Raw genomic sequence first — 16,879 nt, 5'->3', positions numbered from 1 at the left:
TGGCAGTGTCTCAGAAGCACTGGGAATGAGTCGGGGGTCTGTGGCTGGGCAGGGGAAGACCGGGGTGCTGGCGTGCTCAGGTGGGGCCCTCTGGGGCCTCTTTAATAGGCCATGAAGCCCGCTCCTGGGGGCCGCTCCCCTGAGGCCCCACCTCCTCACGCCGTCACCTTGGGGTCAGCATTTCAACCCCTGGTATTGGGGGTACTCAGACATTCAGACCACAGCAACGGGCTTCTGGGGTTCTCTGGGGCTACAGCTTTTTGGGAAAGAGCAGTAAAATAGCTTTGCTTCCTGCAGAAAAGGCCATCTTCAGTGTGGCTTGGGTCGGGAAGTAACAGGCCTCTGGGGCTGGGGGATGAGAAGTGGTTTTGCTCCAGGCCTGGGGGGGTGCGGTCCTGGACTCCAGGGATGGACACCATCTGTGGGTCAGCCTTTGGGGAAGGAGAGAAGCGTGTCCCTCCCTCTGCTTGGGCCCACATCTCGGGTGTAACCGGATTCGTGTTGCGGGGGCCTTGCTGTCACTGTGGGAAGCTGACGGGAAGGCGGAGCACAGGCTTCGCCAGCCCAGAGCCTGTGGCTGCCCCCTGAGGAGAGTCCACCTGGGACAGGAGGGTGGAGCCCTCTCAGAGGCCAGGCCTGGACCAGGGCGTGCGGGAGGGCTGTGTGTTGCTTAGGGACTCACCATCTGCTCTTCCTGCCTCTCAAACACCTCCTGGTCCACTGTTGCGGGCCCCTGGTCTGCAGCTCACTGGTTCAGAGATGGGCGTTATGACCCAGCAAGAAGACACAGGCACTGATTTCTTGCTGGATTCAAACCAGGGACTTGGCAAGGCAGGGGGAGGAGAGGCACAAGTTCTAAGGACACGGGCATCCCCTGGATCCAGCCAGACCTGAAGCCAGTCAGAGCCCTGTACTTCTTCTATGTTAACCAGTAAGTTCCTCTCCTTGCTTATAAGTTTCTTTTCTTAGGGAAGGCTTCTGGGCAGGGAGAGCAGCAGAGACCCCTGACTGCCCCCTCCCCAGCTCTGGGGGGGACAGCGTGTGTGGCCAACCCCATCTCAGCTTCACTCGGCAGCAGGGAGGCTGTGATCCCCTGGGGCTTAGGGGAGCCCCAGATCCTCTCTCCCCAGAGAGAGGATTCGGGGAACCGAGGGGGACTTGGAGGGGACGGACGAGGGCGGGCTCTTCGTCCCTCCCCATACGCAGAGTCTGCTCCCAGAAACCACATTCTCTTTATTGGATCCTTTCTTGAAGGCACCAGAACGGACAGATCCCTCTCCCGTGAGATAGGAAACAAGAGGCTGGTGTGGTCTTCCAGGCCGGGCGGCTGGGCCCCACCCACGGTCCCCAGTGAGGCCTGGGTAGCACACAGCAGGCTCGCGGGAGGGGCCCTCTGGGCAGGAGCCGCGTCAGTCCACCCCGTCCAGGTCCTGCTGGCCTCTGCTCTCAAGCTGGACAACCTAGAAGGAAAGGTCACGTGAGTGTCTACGGGATTAAAACCCAGCAGTTCGCCCTGAATCAGGGTGGCGGTCACGGGACTGGACAAGCAGCCATGAGCCGTGCCCACGATCCGTGAGGATGCGGGAAGGACACGGAGCACGTGCGCGGGACGAGTCTGGGCGACGGTCCCTGCCCCACGAGACCACAGTGGACTGTATCTCTGCCCACGTGTGTCTTCTGAGGGGTCGACACCTGCATGGCCTCTGAACCCCATTCCTGATTTGGGGGAACCCATCGGGGCCATCCTGGGCACTTCTGGAAGCCAGTGGCGTCCCCGTACTCTGCCCACCAGAAGCCAGTGACACTGACAACCCCCCAGCATCACCCCCGGGAACATCTCCAGACATGGCCTGCTGTCCCCTGGCGTGACCCCGCCCCTGAGAACTGCGGGCTGCACATGAGTCTGACTTGGGGTGACTCCTCTGGATCCACGTCGCCTACGCAGACGCCTCCCTCGATCCCCAGGTAGACGCTGCGTCCACTGAGTCCATTGCGATCGCTGGCGCAACACGGCCCTCGCCTCAGCTCATCGTGGTCAGGGTATCGGGGCTCCCCGCAGGCCAGCCTCCCTTTCCAGCCCATGGGCTACACTACCTGTACCGGGGGTGCAGCCCACGGGCACCGGACTCCAGCACTGGACTTGGAAAGGGCAGGCGGGCCTTGCCTCGTAGGCTGGTCTTACTAATCCCTCCTTCGCCTCATAATTACTAACCAGAAGAGGAACGGCGAGGCCGGGTGGCTTATAAGACGTGAGCCTGGCCGGATGCCGGCAGGCGCTGTCTGGAAGCGACAGCGAGGCCCCCTGTCCCCATGGCTGCTCTTGTGAGTAGCACGGCAGGCACAGCACATGCCAGACGCGCGTCCCGTGGTGGACACGAGGACAGTCACGACACCGCCGCCCACAGAAAGCTTCCCAGCCCTCAGCGGGAGCTGGCCAGCGTCTCCGGGACGGACGCCAGACGTGGGGAAGCACCTGCTCCAACTCACCGCATCCTCCACGCACCGGAACTGCCAGGGCCAGCCGGCGCGGTACAGGAACGGCCGCAGGTCAAACCTGTTGTCGTCGGGGCTGTAGCTCTCTGCGTGGTACGCGGGCGTCAGCGTGGTCATCTTGTGTCTGTTAGCCGCGTACTTGGAGAAGAAGCGCCTCACCCTGTCAGCCACCTGGTGGGCGAGGACAGACGGGGCCGCGGGTCGCGGGGCGCAGGGACCCAGGCCGGGACCCCTGCTCACCCCACACCGCACACACTAGTGCCCCCTGTGTGCCAGCCACCCCCCGGCAGCCGCAGACAAATGTCCCCGTCCCAGGGTGGCTCGGGGGCTGTCCCAGGTGGCCGCAGGATGCCGCGTCCGTGAAGCTGAGCAGGGCACGCGGGAAGACACGCGGCGAGAGGATTCCAGGCGATTCCGTGGGGAGCACCGCGTGAGCCAGACAGCGGGCAGTGGTCCCACGCAGAGGACCTGACACCTGGGCGCTGGTGTCCCGGGCGACAGAGCGCCACCATTTCAGGCCACACAGGCCGACTCGCTGCCCCCAGCTAGACCATGCCCGTGGGGACCGAGTCTGTGGCTCCCTCAGCGGACGGACGTGCGTGCCATACCTGCCGCGGGGAGCACACGTCCTTCCACATGGTGAGGAGTCTGCAGAACATGCTGTAGGGCCCGGCCTTGGCGACCTTCCGGAGGCGGCCGTAGACGGACAGCTCCGCGTACGTCATGCCCATGTCGTCCTGCCGAGGAGGCAGAGGCAGTGGGCTGGTGCTGGAGGCGAGCTTGGGGTCCCTGCGGCCGGTGGGCCTGGGGCCAGCGGGAGGGGAGGGTCCCCACGGGGCCACGAGCAGACGTGCGGTCTCACTCCCCCTCACTGCCCGGTGCCATGGAGCCGGCGTTTGGAGAAAGGGCCGGCCTGGTTCTGAGGGCTGAGGGACTGAGCTCTGTCCACGCTCCAAGCCCCAGAACCTACAAACTGTGGGTTTATCTGTGAAAATAAAGGTTTTTGTAGATGCACCAGAGTAAAGGAGCTTGAGATGAGCTGGCCCTGGGCGCGGGAGCCTTTGTACGAGATGGAGCGGGACGACGGGCAGAAGCCGCGTGAAGACCGAATGGGGGTGTGGCCGCGGCCCAGGAAGCCCCGGGGGCTGGACCAAGGACCCCCTTGGAGTGTCCCGGCAGGGAGCAGGGCCTGTGGATGATCTGATTTCGGACTCCAGCACAATGAGAGTGTCCGTCGTTTAAGCTACTGGCCTGGGAGTTTGGCTCCAGCAGCCGCAGGAGGCTGATGCCAGGACCAAGGTCAGGCAGGGCAGCCCAACCAGCCCTGCGCCCTGCCTCGGGGATCCTGCTGTCCCTAAGGATGGACGGCTCAGCACAGACTCCTGGGTCATGCCGGCCACGGGACGCCCCTAGCACGGTTCGAAAGAGCCAGCCTCCACGGGGGCTCACATAAACCCCTCTTGCGTTTCCGAGTATTTGCTCGAATCCCCTCTCAACTCCCACTGTGCCCCAGAATATACAACCAGAGCCGACGACAGACCGACGGTGGCACTGGTCTTTCCGGAGAACAGCAGTACAGACCTCACCTTCATCCAGGGTCTCCGGGACCCCCAGTGACCAGCCCCTCCTTCCTGCTCACCACCGCCCACCTAGTCTTCCTCGGGCCCCAGCTCCAATGTTACCTCCTTCGGGAGGCCTGTCCTGCCCCCATCAGAGGGACACAGTCACCTTCGGGGCACCCAGGTCCATGTGTGGGCAATACCAAGAGACACCCGGGGCCCTCATGGTTACCTCCCACTCATCTGTCCCGGAGACTCACACAGATGGTGGGACCAGCCAGCTCCATGCCGAGCCCCAGGGCCCAGCGGGTCCCGCCAGGGACCTCCTTCAGCGCCCACTCCTGCGTGAATGTCTTCCAGTGCGACACCTGAATTCTCTAGATTCAACAGTAACACTTGGAAGCTTTAACACCCTTTTCAGTGATGCACAGAACTAAACCAGAAAACCAACAAGGGGACGGAAAACTCAAACCCTATAAACCAACGAGCCCTGAGTGACCTCTCTAGAACATTCTGCCCACGACTGCAGAGCACACGTTCTCCTCGAGGCACACGGGACGTTCTCCAGGACAGACCAGATGCCAGGCCATAAAACCGGCCTCTATGAACTTCAGCGCGCTGGAAAAGCCTGCTTCCCAACCGCAGAGGAAAAGGGCAACAGACTTGGGGACCCGCGGAAAGCGCAGAAACCCCCGAATACGCGGGACTCCAGCGGCGCGCTCCCGAGTAGCCCACAGGTGGGAAGAAGCCACGAGGGAAATCAGACCTGGCCCGGAGGTGCACGAAAACGACGACGAGGCACGGCGTCTGGGGCGCAGGGGCGTGGCAGTGAGGGGGATTTATTCGGAGAGAAGCCCTCACTTCGCTCCTCGTGCCCCAGAGGGAGAAGTGCGAGCTGACCGTCCAGCACACGGTAGGAGACGAGAAAGAGAAGACGGAAAAGGGCTGCAGGACATCAGGTGCTTCCCGACTCCGGAGATGAGCCAGCGGCTCAGGAAACCCCGAAAACAATTCCGTTCACGGGAGGACAAAGGAGAAAACGTGCTTAGAAACGAATAACGAGACAAGTGCACGTTCACGCTCTGTAAACTGCGAGACACTGAGGCCATAAGAAGCCCAGAGTGAGGAGGGAGACTGGTCACACCAGGCCTCAGACGCCGCGTTCTCCGGGGGCGACACCCGCCAAGCCCAGCTGTGCTCTCGGCACGCCTGCCGTGGAGAGCCACGCTGGCGCCGCGTGTGCGGCAGAAGACGACACTCAAACGGGCATCCAGGGGGCCCAGAGCAGCCGGAATACATTGAAAGAGAGGGACGAAACGGGAGAACCCCCAATGCCAACTTCAGAGCTTCCTACCAAGCTGCAGTGGCCCAGGGGGTGCGGCCCTGGGGGAGACAGACCCGCGGGTCAGCGGAGTCTGGAACTGGATCCACACACACACCCCTGATTTCCACCCGGATGCCGAGACGCTTGCGGGAGAAAGACCGTCCCGGCAGCAAACGCCGCTGGTGCCAGACGGTCCAGTGTGATCCCTTCCTCACACCGCACACTAAGACAAACCAACCAGGTCATGGACTTCAAAATGCGAGTCACACGACAAACTCTCGGGCGGAGCACAGGTGGCCACAGGTGCTGGCGGCAGGACGGTCAGTTGTGACCGACTCTGCAATGGCCCAGGGCCACGGAAGCGGCACCCCGCTGCTGATGGCCCCGACTGCCCCTCCTGGCTCTCAGGCCAGCTTCGACTGGACAAGAACAGTTCTGAGCTCGCACCCCTCCCAGCTGCGGGAGACCTTCCCCACTCTCCCCTCCTCCAGGGCATCAGCCTCAAGAAGGCTGGACCGAAATGTCAAAGCAGCAGCGGGACAGGCACCGAGCTGGGCTCCCTGGTCGCTTGGGGCAGTAAGGAGGCCGTGGGGGAGCCCAGCTCGGACTCGAGGATGCAGGGACACGGGGAACGGGAACAGAGCCACCAGCACTACCTCGTCCGTCTGGGACACCTGGCCGTCAGTCAAGGGCTCCAGCTCTGCGGTGGCCGGTGCTGCCAGGATGCTGTGGCCAAGACACACAGGTCAGTCATCACGGCTGCCACAGTGCTTGTGGGCACGGGGAGATGACCCCCACACCAACTGCCGCACGCTCAAGGGCCAGCCTCCTGCAACTCCCCTGTCTACCCTGAGTGGGCTGGTTGGGCTGGGCTTTCCTGGGGAGACGGACGTGGATGTCGGGGGGCTTCACGACCTGGGGCAGGAGCCGCTGGCAGAGGCTACCCCACGGGGCTTCTCCGCCCAAGCACCGTCTACATTCAGGGCAGGTCATGCGTCCTTGCGGGGCTGTCCTGGGGGCACCTTCCCACTAGGTGCCAGGGGCACTCGGCCGCCATCACCAACAAGGTCTCCAGACATGGCCCAGTGTCCCCGGGGGCCACCTGGTCATAAGACCCCACATGCCCACTGAAGGGCGGAGCTGTTTCCATCAGGCAGGAGGGAGCTGCGGCATGGGGTGATGGGGGGGCACAGCCACGTCACGCGGGAGGCACTCACCCCTGCAGGGCGGGAAGCTGGAAGCGTTCCATGCAGAACTGGACAAAGGCCTTCAGGTCTGTCTTGCTGATGCCACCGATGGGGTTGATGTCTGCACTGGAGCAGTCGTACTTGGTCAGGTAGCCGAGGAGGCTGCGGGAGGGAGCACAGGGTTTCCACGGGGCTGACCTGAGGGGCCACAGATCCTGCCTGGGCCCTGGCCGCTCGTCCACGCCCAGCGCCAGAGCTCGGCCGCTCAGAGCCGTCCGCAAATGGGCAGAGCCAGCAGATGACCGCAGGGCAGTACTCAGCAGCCCCGAGAGGGCGTGGGGGCCGGAGATGGGCCTGCGAACGCCGAGCCCCCCCCGCTGGGAGCAGCGCGACTGAAGGGCAGGCGGCAGAACGGGAGGGTGTGGGGAGGTGCTGAGGGCTGAGTCCTTAGGAGCCAGTGGGGGCCTGGCTGGCTCTCCACGCCCGCCCGCCAGCAGCCCCCGCCCCCTCAGATACCTCCTGCGGGGCAGGGTAATCCCGAAACACACCCTCCTCCTCTGCCCAGAACCAGGAGCCGCGAGGAAGGTGGAGACGCTGCCCTGCCAATACCCTGAGTTTAGCCCCGTGAGATTCGCAGTGATCCTGGGCCCCGTGGATCGGCGAGAGGGCACGGTGGGCTTGACCCAGGGGCTCCTAGTCAGCCGTGCCCTCCAGCGGACGCCTCCCTCTGTAGGCACCTCCGGACGGCAGGTCTCCACCCTCTCCCCAGCGCCCCCACCGCCCCTACCCCCACCCCACAAAGTGTTTCCTAACCCGCCACATGCCCCCGAACCCCCTTGCTGGTGGCCTTCCGGGCCTGGCCTCTGCCTGTATCGCCCCAGCTCCCAGTTCGACTCCAGCACGGACACAGCAGATGGCTCCGCCTGACTGTCCCGCATCCGGGCTGGCTACAAACACAGCTGTCCCCGAACACGGGGTCCCTCTACCCACACATCTGACCCTCTCCTGCTGCTCAAGAGAAAGACCCAGCTCTCTCCTCCTGGAGAGCAGGGCCTCGGGCGTAAGAGCCCCAGGGCACCAAGCAGATGGGCGGGTAAAACCTGGTGCCTCCTTGAATGGGGCTCCCCTGGACCCCGAGGTGCTCCCTGTCCTGTTGAAGGGGTGGCTGAGTGGGGACAGGGTCTTCTGGCCGAAGGGACAACGGGCTCTGTTCCACCACATGCCTCTGGCCGCCCGCCCCGAGACGCACTGGGAGATGACCATGTTGGGGACAGACCCTGCGGGGGAGACCCCTCAGGGCCAGGCTCTGGGTCAGCACGAAAGCCTGGAGGTAAGTCCCGTTGGCGCACAGGCTGGACATCAGGACAGCTTTGCTCAAGGAGGCCCTGTCCTGGACTGAATGTCTGGGGTCCCCGCAAAGTCACAGCCCCTCAGTGTGACCATCTGGACGCGGGTCCTCGGGAGGTCACGCGCCTAATGGAGGTCACGAGGGTGAGGCCCTGACCCCCAAGGCCCGGCGTCCTCACCAGGAGGGACGTCAGGCTTCTCCCAGGCTGCCGCGTGAGGGCACCGGGTGGAGGCGCATCTGCGGGCCGGGGAGGGGCCTCGCCAGGGATGGAGCGGCGCGCTGACGGCCGGCTGCTGCCCCGGGGGGCCGGGCTCTCACCCCAGCTCGCTGTCCCGCTGTGGCACCCGCAGGTGGGGACAGTCCACTAACAGGCAGGTTCACAGGCTCCAACGACCAACCCTTACCCGCTCATGAGCCTAGGTACCGCCCTACGGCCCTGCCTTCCCGCTCTCCCCGGCCCATGCTCCCTGCCCTGGGGCCACACCTGCTGGGGCCACACCCGCTCCCCTCCGGCTCAGGCTCAAGCCTTCGGGGCCAGCTCCCTGCCCTGGCCTCCCCACACCCAAGCAACAAGCAGAACAGCCCCTCCGCCCGCTCTGGATGCCCGACCTCTCGGTTCTGCAGCCCGGCGGGCTGCTCCCCCTCGTACGGGGGATCTGCCCCCCCCCACTCCCTTCTCCATCAACACTCAGCCCCAGGGCCCAGCTGCCCCCCGTACCTTAAGCAGCATTTTGCCGTCTACAGGCTTCCAGATTGGGGGTGCGGCTTGCCCCTGGACTCCAGAGTCTCCACCTTACTGCCCACCACACACGTCCACGGGGGCGTCTGGAGGTGTCAAAGCCGACACTCCCTACACAGGACCCTGACCTCCCCACCCACTTCCTGCGCCAAATGCTGGTCCAGCCTCCAGGGGCTCCGATCGGCGAGGGCATTCCCCCCCCCCCCCACATGTCTGGTCCACCAGCAAATCCTGTCGGCTCCCCTCTGACGCCAAAACACACCAGGAGCCCAGCCCGCCTGGCCGCCAGCCCCACCCCACCAGGCCACAGGAACCGGAGACAGGAGGCGCACCTACAGTGCCCGTGCATCCCCGACCCACGGGCACCTCCAACAGGGCAGACCACCCTCCCGGTGAGGCCTCGGGGCTCCCCCAGCCGCTCTTGTGCACTCATCCATCACTTCCACTCGGCCGCTGGCCCACCAGGGCCCTGACCTCCCCGCAGCCTCCTGCATGGGGGACAGAAGCCCCTAGAGACCTCAGTGCCTCCTGTGGGTCATGCTCTGTGCGGAGGAGCATGCGCACTGCGTCCTGGCGAGGGGGGCCTGCTTGCACCATCGGACCCGGCTGGCACCCAGGTCTGGGGAGTGTCCCCACCTGTCCCCTAACAAGAAACAGGGTCTCCCTGTTTGGAACTTCTTTGCTCAAACACTGGTGTGCGCTGCCCACTGCTCTCCTGGGAGCGGAAGCTCAGTTTGTGCCAGAGAAGGTGCCCATGGGACCAGCCCTGGGAACAAGCCCCGGGTACTGAGCCTCTGACACACCCCCCTGTCGTCACGGGTGTTGCTGGGGAAGGAGGCCCGTCAGGGACGCTGCCCGGGAGACAATCTGGAAACCCAGGCCTGGTTTTTCCCGCATGCCTTCTGCTCTGCGTCCTTGGCTGGACTCGACCACAGCATGAGTTGCACCAGAGGCTCCATCTGTCCCCCAGCGAGCACAGGGCACGGGGCTGGCAGCTCACGGCACCAGGACCCGGAGTCTGCGGGTCACCTGTCCTCTGCCTCGTGCTCACCCCTCATCACCTTGTGGCTCCCCGGCTCCCCCGTCCCTCTCTGCCACCGTCGCCTGGCCCCCGGCTCCACACGAGGATGCAGCTGGGCACGGCGGCGTGAGAGCGTGACCCCACCTCTGGTGCGGCCTTGGCACGGGGGCTCCTGGCCTGGCTCCCTGACCCGTCTCGCTCGCTTGTCACCACTCCCCTCCAACACCCGACGCCTGTCCTGCGCCCTCTCTCAGCTGGTGACCGCCTCCTGTCTCGCCAAGGAAGGTCATGGCCCTGACCCTATGCCACCCTGGCTGTGCCGCCTTCTCTGAGGCCTTCTGTTGTTCTGTGGACACACAAGCCGGGCTCCCGGCAAAGCCAGCCCCCACTCGGCCGCCTGCTCTCATCTCCTCGTGACACAGAACAGCTGCCCACCGCGTTCCCCTTCCTCACCAGCCACTCTGTTCCCTCCCTGCTAGACCTCTCGTCGTACATGCTAGACCTTCTCACTGTACCTTGAGAAAACACCCTCCCCATCTCACTGCTCCTGCTACCACCCCACACCTCCTCTCTCTGGCAGTGTGAAACTTCTAGAAAGAGCTGACCCCCGCTCCCCTCACCTGCCACTCTCCAACCTGCCCCAACTGAGCTCCCGGTACCTCCCTCAGACAAGACGGGCTATGCAGAGAAGTGACAACTGCTCTCTGTCCTGGTGGGCTCTCACCACAGGACATTTGCACAGGCCGTTCTCCTGACTGCATTTCCCTTCCTCCTTTATAAACCAAATTCTCAGAGAGGCCTTCCCTGGCCACCCTGCTTAGAAGCCCAAATTCCCAAACTCCGCCCATGCCTACCCTGGTTTTCTCTATAGACTTTCCACTTCCTACACACACGGTTAGTTTTCCCATTACCTGCCTCCTTCCGCTAGAGTAAAACGGGAAATACTTTTCTGTTTTGTTCACGGCACCAAGAAGACCACCTGACACGTGACCCACGTTTTATCAATTCCTCAAAGAGTGAGCAAATCGGAACGTAATGGAACCGAAGTTAGGATGAAAAGTCACATTTAACGGAGAACCAACACAGCAGAGACTGCAGACCGGAGGTTCCCCCAGGATGCGAGCTACAGGGAGATCCTAGATGGGGACCCAGTGAGGGACAGCTGTCCGGGGGACAGAGGAAGGACAACTGAAACACTTCTGCGGCTGTAGACAGACTTCTATGATCCATAAGAGGCCTGGCAGCAAAAAGTGATGAAAACAGATAAATATGTACATAGGCCCCATGGAGAACCTTTAAGCCCCCAGAAGCCCGCTCCCCGCCGCCCCGCCAGAAAGAAATCACTATTGTTTGCTTTGATATTAAATCCCAGAAGACAACGGTAAGCGTTGTGATAGGGAACGTGCAATAAAATCATTACAGCAGCGGCACCGTATCAGCGGTGACAAGTCAAACCCACGTGCAAAGGCCAACAGAGCAGAACACGCCACCAGTCCCCACTCCGCGGGGTTCAGGACCTGCACCAGCTGACCACCCCTCCTGAAACATCACTTCCTGACAGGAGCACTGATGGTAACAGAAAAGCAATGAAAACTGACAAAATGTGCCTGAGAATGGTGAGAATATTTTTTACCAGCTAGAGGGTGCTAGCCTCAATCTGTCGTAATTAGGGAAACAGGATCCAAGAGTCCAAAGTAGTGTTTAACAGAGAACACATCTGCGGACATCCAAGGACGTAGGAAGATTTAAGACCATCACGCCACAGATCGGAAGATGGACAGATGAACAGGTGAGTGTACAGACTGATGGACAGATGGGCAGATGGACGGATGGAGGAACGGACAGATGGATGGACGGACGGATGGACGGACGGATGGACGGACGGATGGGTGGGCCGAAGGACAGATGGACTGACACACAAAGGAACAGACGAATAAATGACATAGGAAGCTCCTGGCATCCTCTGCTAACAAGGAACAGTGAGAACACCCGAGCAAGGCCCCGCCGAAGAGAAGCGGAGAGACGAGGCTGGAGAGGTGCTGCCGGCCTCCGCCGCGCACACCAAGACTCAGCTGAAATTTGTGTGAAGAACAACAGGGAGACTCTGAGTGTTTCTGAGCAGCAAACAATACGAGGAAGTCTGTCACGTCCCCGTCAGAGACGAGCTATCTGCTCGGGAGTGAGAACTGGACCCAGAGCAAGGACCTAGAACATGCTGGAACTGCCCAGGGAAAGAGACGGGTGAGGCCCAGCGAGGTGGGTGGGGAGACGGGTTCCAGACCCAGAGCGAAGGGCCACAGGCTGGGGGCAGGGCCGGGCCGGGGGCAGGAGCCAGAGGGAAGCAGTGTGGACCTGTCTCCACCCGAGTCATCGGGAAGCTCTGGAGCAATGACATCCCGTGGGCACCAGACGTGGCCTGTGCCGTGGGGTGATGTGACCCCCACAGCATGCGTCTCACAGACCATGAGAACAGGCAGGGGCCTGGAAACACCGTCTCGGGGAGCGCGCACCCTCAGAAATCCGGGGCCCTCGGGAGTCAGGCGCACGCACCTCTCGTCCACGTTGGCTGATCCGAGCACCAGCAGTCCTCCGCGAGCGCCCCGGGCCCAGAGGCTCAGCTGAGCGAACAGATACGCCACGACCATCCTTAGCCGAGCCTGGGGGACACGACGGGAAATGTCACCCTGTGCTGGACATGGCGGGCGCACACTGGCTCCCCCTGCCCCCGTACAGCTCCAGGGAAAGAGGCTCCAAGTAGTGTACACGCTTTCTAGCGTGCAGAGGAAGCAGAGTCCTCCAGGCCTGACCACCGCCACATCACTCATGCACACGCGACGGGCGAGTCGGACAGAGCCGGAGCCCGAGCCAGGGGCCGAGAGCGCTTGGGGCAGATGGGCCCCCTGTCGCACCCCCTTCACAGCCGGCATTTCAGGCGGAGGGAAGGCTGCTGTGGCCAGAAGGATGGGACAGAGATGGGACAGAGCGCAGCAGCTGGAGCCCAGGGACCCTCCACCAACCGGCCGGCTGGGCCCCCCCGAAGCAGCCCGGGAGGGACACGGGGAGCCACTCCCTGGAGATGCAGGAAACTCACACATGGGCGCGTCACGTCTCATGCTTGTGCACTCGCGCACACGCACACGCACGTACATGCGTCCATCCAGGCAGCCCTCACAGACAATGCTGCAGCCTCCTGCTCTCGCACGCGCACACACGGGGGCAGGCACGCCCTCTGCCTGGTGCCCGAGTCCCCGTGCTCCCCGTGGCTCCCGTGTGGGGACGAGCGTTGGCCGGAGGCTCACCTGCACGTTCTGCAGGGCCAGGTTCTCCCTGCTGCTCCCCCCGTGAGCCGCGAACAGAGGCCTTCGACCCGTCACCAGGCTAAAGATGCCCACGACGGCCGTCACCGCGGGCTCGATGTTGAGACCGATGTGGTGGCTGCCAGGGAAAGGGCAGGTGTGCGTGGGGTGTGTGTGAGCACACGTAACACACACGCAACCCCGGATTCACTGTCCAACCACGTGAAAGTGCACAGCGGGCGAGCTCTCGGGGCTGCATCCAGTTCCAGAATGCGCCGGCGCGCGCACGCAAGGACGACGGGAAGCAGGGGTGCGATCGGACACGGCGAGGGTCGGGGGGATCTGGAATAGTCTCCCTAAGCCCTGGCTCACGAGAGGCCCTAGGAACCTGCTCAAGCCCGGAGGCGCGTCTAGCCAGGAGTGAGGGCTTGGGCGAAGCTTCCAGCGGCACTGGTCCTGCCCTAGAGCCCCCACCCCAAGCCCGCCACCTCCTGTACCTGCCGATCTGCTGAGCCAGCTCCCTGGCTCTGCCACACGTCTCCTGCGACGAGTTCTCGCTGGCCATGTAGCAGGTGGTCAGCACACGCCCGCAGAGGTCCCGGGGGTCCTGGGGGGTGTAGCTGAGCTCGTCCACGATGGTCCGGACGTCAGCCAGCACTTCCTGGTCTGAAAGCCACCAGACGATGGGAAGCGGGTGGCGGCCCCCACTGCGCAGGCTCAGAGCCCAGTGTCTCCCTTCGCCCTGGCAACGTCTCCCCAGGTGGAGCTTCCCCCTCGTGTTTCCAGTGTGCATGTTAAGGGGACAGTCGACGCAGGGTGCACGGGGAGGATCTCGACCTGGGTCTGCCTGAGCCCAAGGCCCAGGCCACACGGCTAGTGCCCAGCAGCAACAGCGGGCTTGATGGCCACGGCCACACGGGCCCGAGCCCCAGGGAGGGGCCTAATGGCCTGCTGTCCCCACCTGAGCACGTCTGCAGAGCCCCCTTCACCCGCGATGGCCGGGACCGAGGTCCCCCTCAGCCCAGTCCCCACCCCGGAGCCTCGCTCGGGCCACAGGACGCTACCTACTTCCCTGCTTCACGGCCTCGCAGACCTGGCGGCACATGGAGTAGACGAGGCAGGCGGTGGCCGCGCTGTCCACCCCACCACTCAGGGGCAAGAAGAACCCGGCCTGGAACGGGCCAACCACAGGCAGGGGTGAGCAGAGCCTTGGCGGAGCAGCGCACCCTGAATTTAGCTTCATTCCACCCACAGATGCGGGGGCAGAAAGGTGCACGTTTCAGACGGATCTTCTAGAGGGAAGGGACCTCTCTGTGTGACAGGCACGTAGGACTCGTCCTCCACAGGCAGACGGTGGACACACGAACCACTGGGAGATGCTGTCCTGCCACACTTGGTGTCACCAGACAGGACCCCGAGATGGAACCAAACCTCCACAAGCCCCCTGGCCTTTGCCTCACACAGACTAAGCCGCTGACGGAGGCAGTGGGGAGTGCAGAAGTCCCAGGCTGCCGGACGCAGACACGAACACGGGAAAGCTTACCTGTCCGCTGCGTCTCAGAAAGTCCCAGAGCCAGCACGCGGGTCCGAGGCTGCGGAGCAAGGGGGCGCGTGAGGTCGGGAGCTGCTGACCCGGTCGGCAGTTCACCTGGGCCATGTGCCAAGGTAGGAGCAGCGCCGGGAGAACTGCCGGGGGAGGGGCTCCCGGTTCACCAAGTCTCTGTGATAAGCACTTCGTGGGAATTAACACATTTTTTGCCTCCAAACCGCCCTGGGAAGTAGGTGATTATCTTTTGGCCCCGTTTTCAAAGAGAAAAACTGAGACACAAGAAGGAAAGGCCAGGCAGGGCATCCGTGCCCAAGGCCCCGGCACGAGGAAGCGCCCGGCTGGGCGAGGAAGCCAGGCCACCTGGCTGTGCCCCCAACCCCTCCACCCCGTTGCCACCTGGCCTCCTCGCGGAGCGGTCCCCCAGGCACGGACTGGGAACCAGCTGCCCATACGGCTCTGGCCCCCGCCCCCCCGCAGGGGGCAAACCACTACAGTGGGTGAAGGGGGCGCCCCGGGACCAGCACCCCTGCCTGGGCTCGCACGGGCGGCCCACCTGATCTCCTCCTCGGGACTATGGTACGTCCACTCGATGGGCTCCGACGGCGGCTCCAGCAGGTCCTCGCGGCACGAGAGGGCGAAGTCCACCTTCACACGGGGGTAGGGGCTCACCTTGCTGGCCTGCGGAGGGACAGCCACGACAACGTGACGCCAGCGCGGCACCAGGGCTGCGGGAGTGCGTGTCGGATCTCGGCCGAGCCTTCGCTCCCAGGGGGACGGCTGGAGTTGGAAGCGGTCGGGACCGACCAGCGTTGGGACCCTCGTGTGTCGAGGGGCCGCTGCTGTGGACAGTCTGGAAATCCCTCAAAGACGAAGGCACGGAGTGACCGCGCGGCCCAGCAGCCCCCGAGCGCAGGCCCAAGAGAAGCCGCTCGCGCAGAAACCCGTACACGTTCGCGGAGCGTCCGTTCATCAGACAGAAGGCAACACAGGCCACGTGCCCTCCGCAGGGGCTGGCCATCACCGCGGACACATTCTCTGGACGTGCTGCTCCGCCACACAAGCCAGACGCGAGCCCATGCCCGTGCCACGCCCACGACGGGCAGACCCAGAGGCAGAAAGCAGGTGGTGGCTGTGCGGGGCAGAGGGGGCTCAGAGGGAGCCTCTCGGCTCCAGGTTTGTTCGCGCTGCTGTGCCGAGTCGAGGGCCGTGCCTCCCTGTGAACGTGCCAAAAACCCCCGCAGCATGGTGTGGCGCGGCCACGACAGCTCGGCCACGAGCTCAGGAAGAGTCTCTGGGGCACTGCGGAGCACCCGTGGGCCTCCATGAACTCACCGCCAGGTTTCGAGATGAAATCTCTGCCCTGTGGCTTCGGACGTCCTCCAAATCCAACGTGGCGACGAGGACCTCCTGGAGAAGGGGTCAGAGAGGAAATGTGATTCCCGCTCCCCCGACTCGCGCGGCAGACGTGGCCGCGCTCACAGGTGTGCCACATCGCACACGAGAGTCACACCTTCCAAGGCAGGGACGTTCCCGGGGGCCCAGGGAGAGGGCACAGCCGGTGCTGCAGCTGACCCGACGCCCTTCCCTCTCACTGTGGCCACCAGGGAACTCAGACACGCGGCGGCGGTGCCTCAGTCCCGGCGCAGGGCCACGTCTGCCACGTCTGCCACAGACTGCTGAGATGCTCAGGAGCAAGGGTTCCTTCCCTGCTTCCCACGGGCTGCGCGGAGAGGAGACGGCTGTTGCTGCCGCCGCCCGGCGCCCAGGAGAGGCAACCCCAGATCCAAGCCCACACAGAGGACGCCAGGCCGGAGGACGGCAGGTGCTGCCTGTGTGATCGTGGTGACGCGTCCCTGCCCCCAAACCCAGATGAGACAGGAGTGTTAAGAATACAAAAATACACAAAACAGAAAAAAAATAAAATTTCAAAAAACAGCAAAAAAAAAAAAAAGAGGTTTTGATTCATTTGTGTTTTCTTTGTGAAAAACACCTCCTTGTCAGAGTGCGTCACTAGAACGTTGTCACTACAGGTGACAGGCAAGTTGGGGTGCGAGAGCCGGTCCTGTGCGCCGCACGACACGGGGGCTGTGGCCCCCACGCTCGTGCGAACGGGCCTGTGGGCAGCTGCCGCCGTCAACACCGGGCCTGACCCCAGCTGGACACACCCACAGACAGAAAGAGAAAATGGAGCGCATGTGTCCTTCGGTCTCCCTGTCATTTCCCAAAGTGATGGGCCACCAAAGCCACCGGGCTCTCCACAGGACAAAGCCAAGGGAAGTGTGAGGCCACAGAAAACAGAGAGAGGCCAGATGATGTGAACGTTTTTGTGAGAAAAAGCCTCCACTCCACCTTCCCCAGGACGG

The 16,879-nt window shown here is 63.4% G+C and overlaps 1 protein-coding gene across 4 annotated transcripts in view; it reads right to left on the bottom strand.

The window, feature by feature from the left end:
* Positions 1–1,213: 1,213 nt before the first annotated feature.
* The window catches only part of NADSYN1 (NAD synthetase 1), a 33,660-nt gene continuing 17,994 nt past the window's right edge, over positions 1,214–16,879 (bottom strand). For 2 of the 4 annotated variants that reach the window (XM_059150639.1, XM_059150650.1), the window contains exons 10-21: positions 15,849–15,923; positions 15,070–15,194; positions 14,511–14,559; positions 14,036–14,138; positions 13,465–13,633; positions 12,971–13,106; positions 12,222–12,328; positions 6,594–6,725; positions 6,033–6,102; positions 3,102–3,230; positions 2,488–2,664; positions 1,214–1,460 (exon numbers count right to left, since the gene is read on the bottom strand). In XM_059150639.1, the coding sequence (XP_059006622.1) occupies positions 1,410–1,460; positions 2,488–2,664; positions 3,102–3,230; positions 6,033–6,102; positions 6,594–6,725; positions 12,222–12,328; positions 12,971–13,106; positions 13,465–13,633; positions 14,036–14,138; positions 14,511–14,559; positions 15,070–15,194; positions 15,849–15,923 (1,323 nt within the window). In that variant the 3' untranslated portion in view covers positions 1,214–1,409. The other 2 variants (XR_009348490.1, XM_059150659.1) reach the window with 2 other exon arrangements.

The sequence above is a fragment of the Mustela lutreola genome, chromosome 1, assembly GCF_030435805.1.
Source record: "Mustela lutreola isolate mMusLut2 chromosome 1, mMusLut2.pri, whole genome shotgun sequence".
In the NCBI taxonomy this organism is placed as follows: domain Eukaryota; kingdom Metazoa; phylum Chordata; class Mammalia; order Carnivora; family Mustelidae; genus Mustela; species Mustela lutreola.
This window is presented reverse-complemented; position numbering and strand designations above follow the sequence as displayed.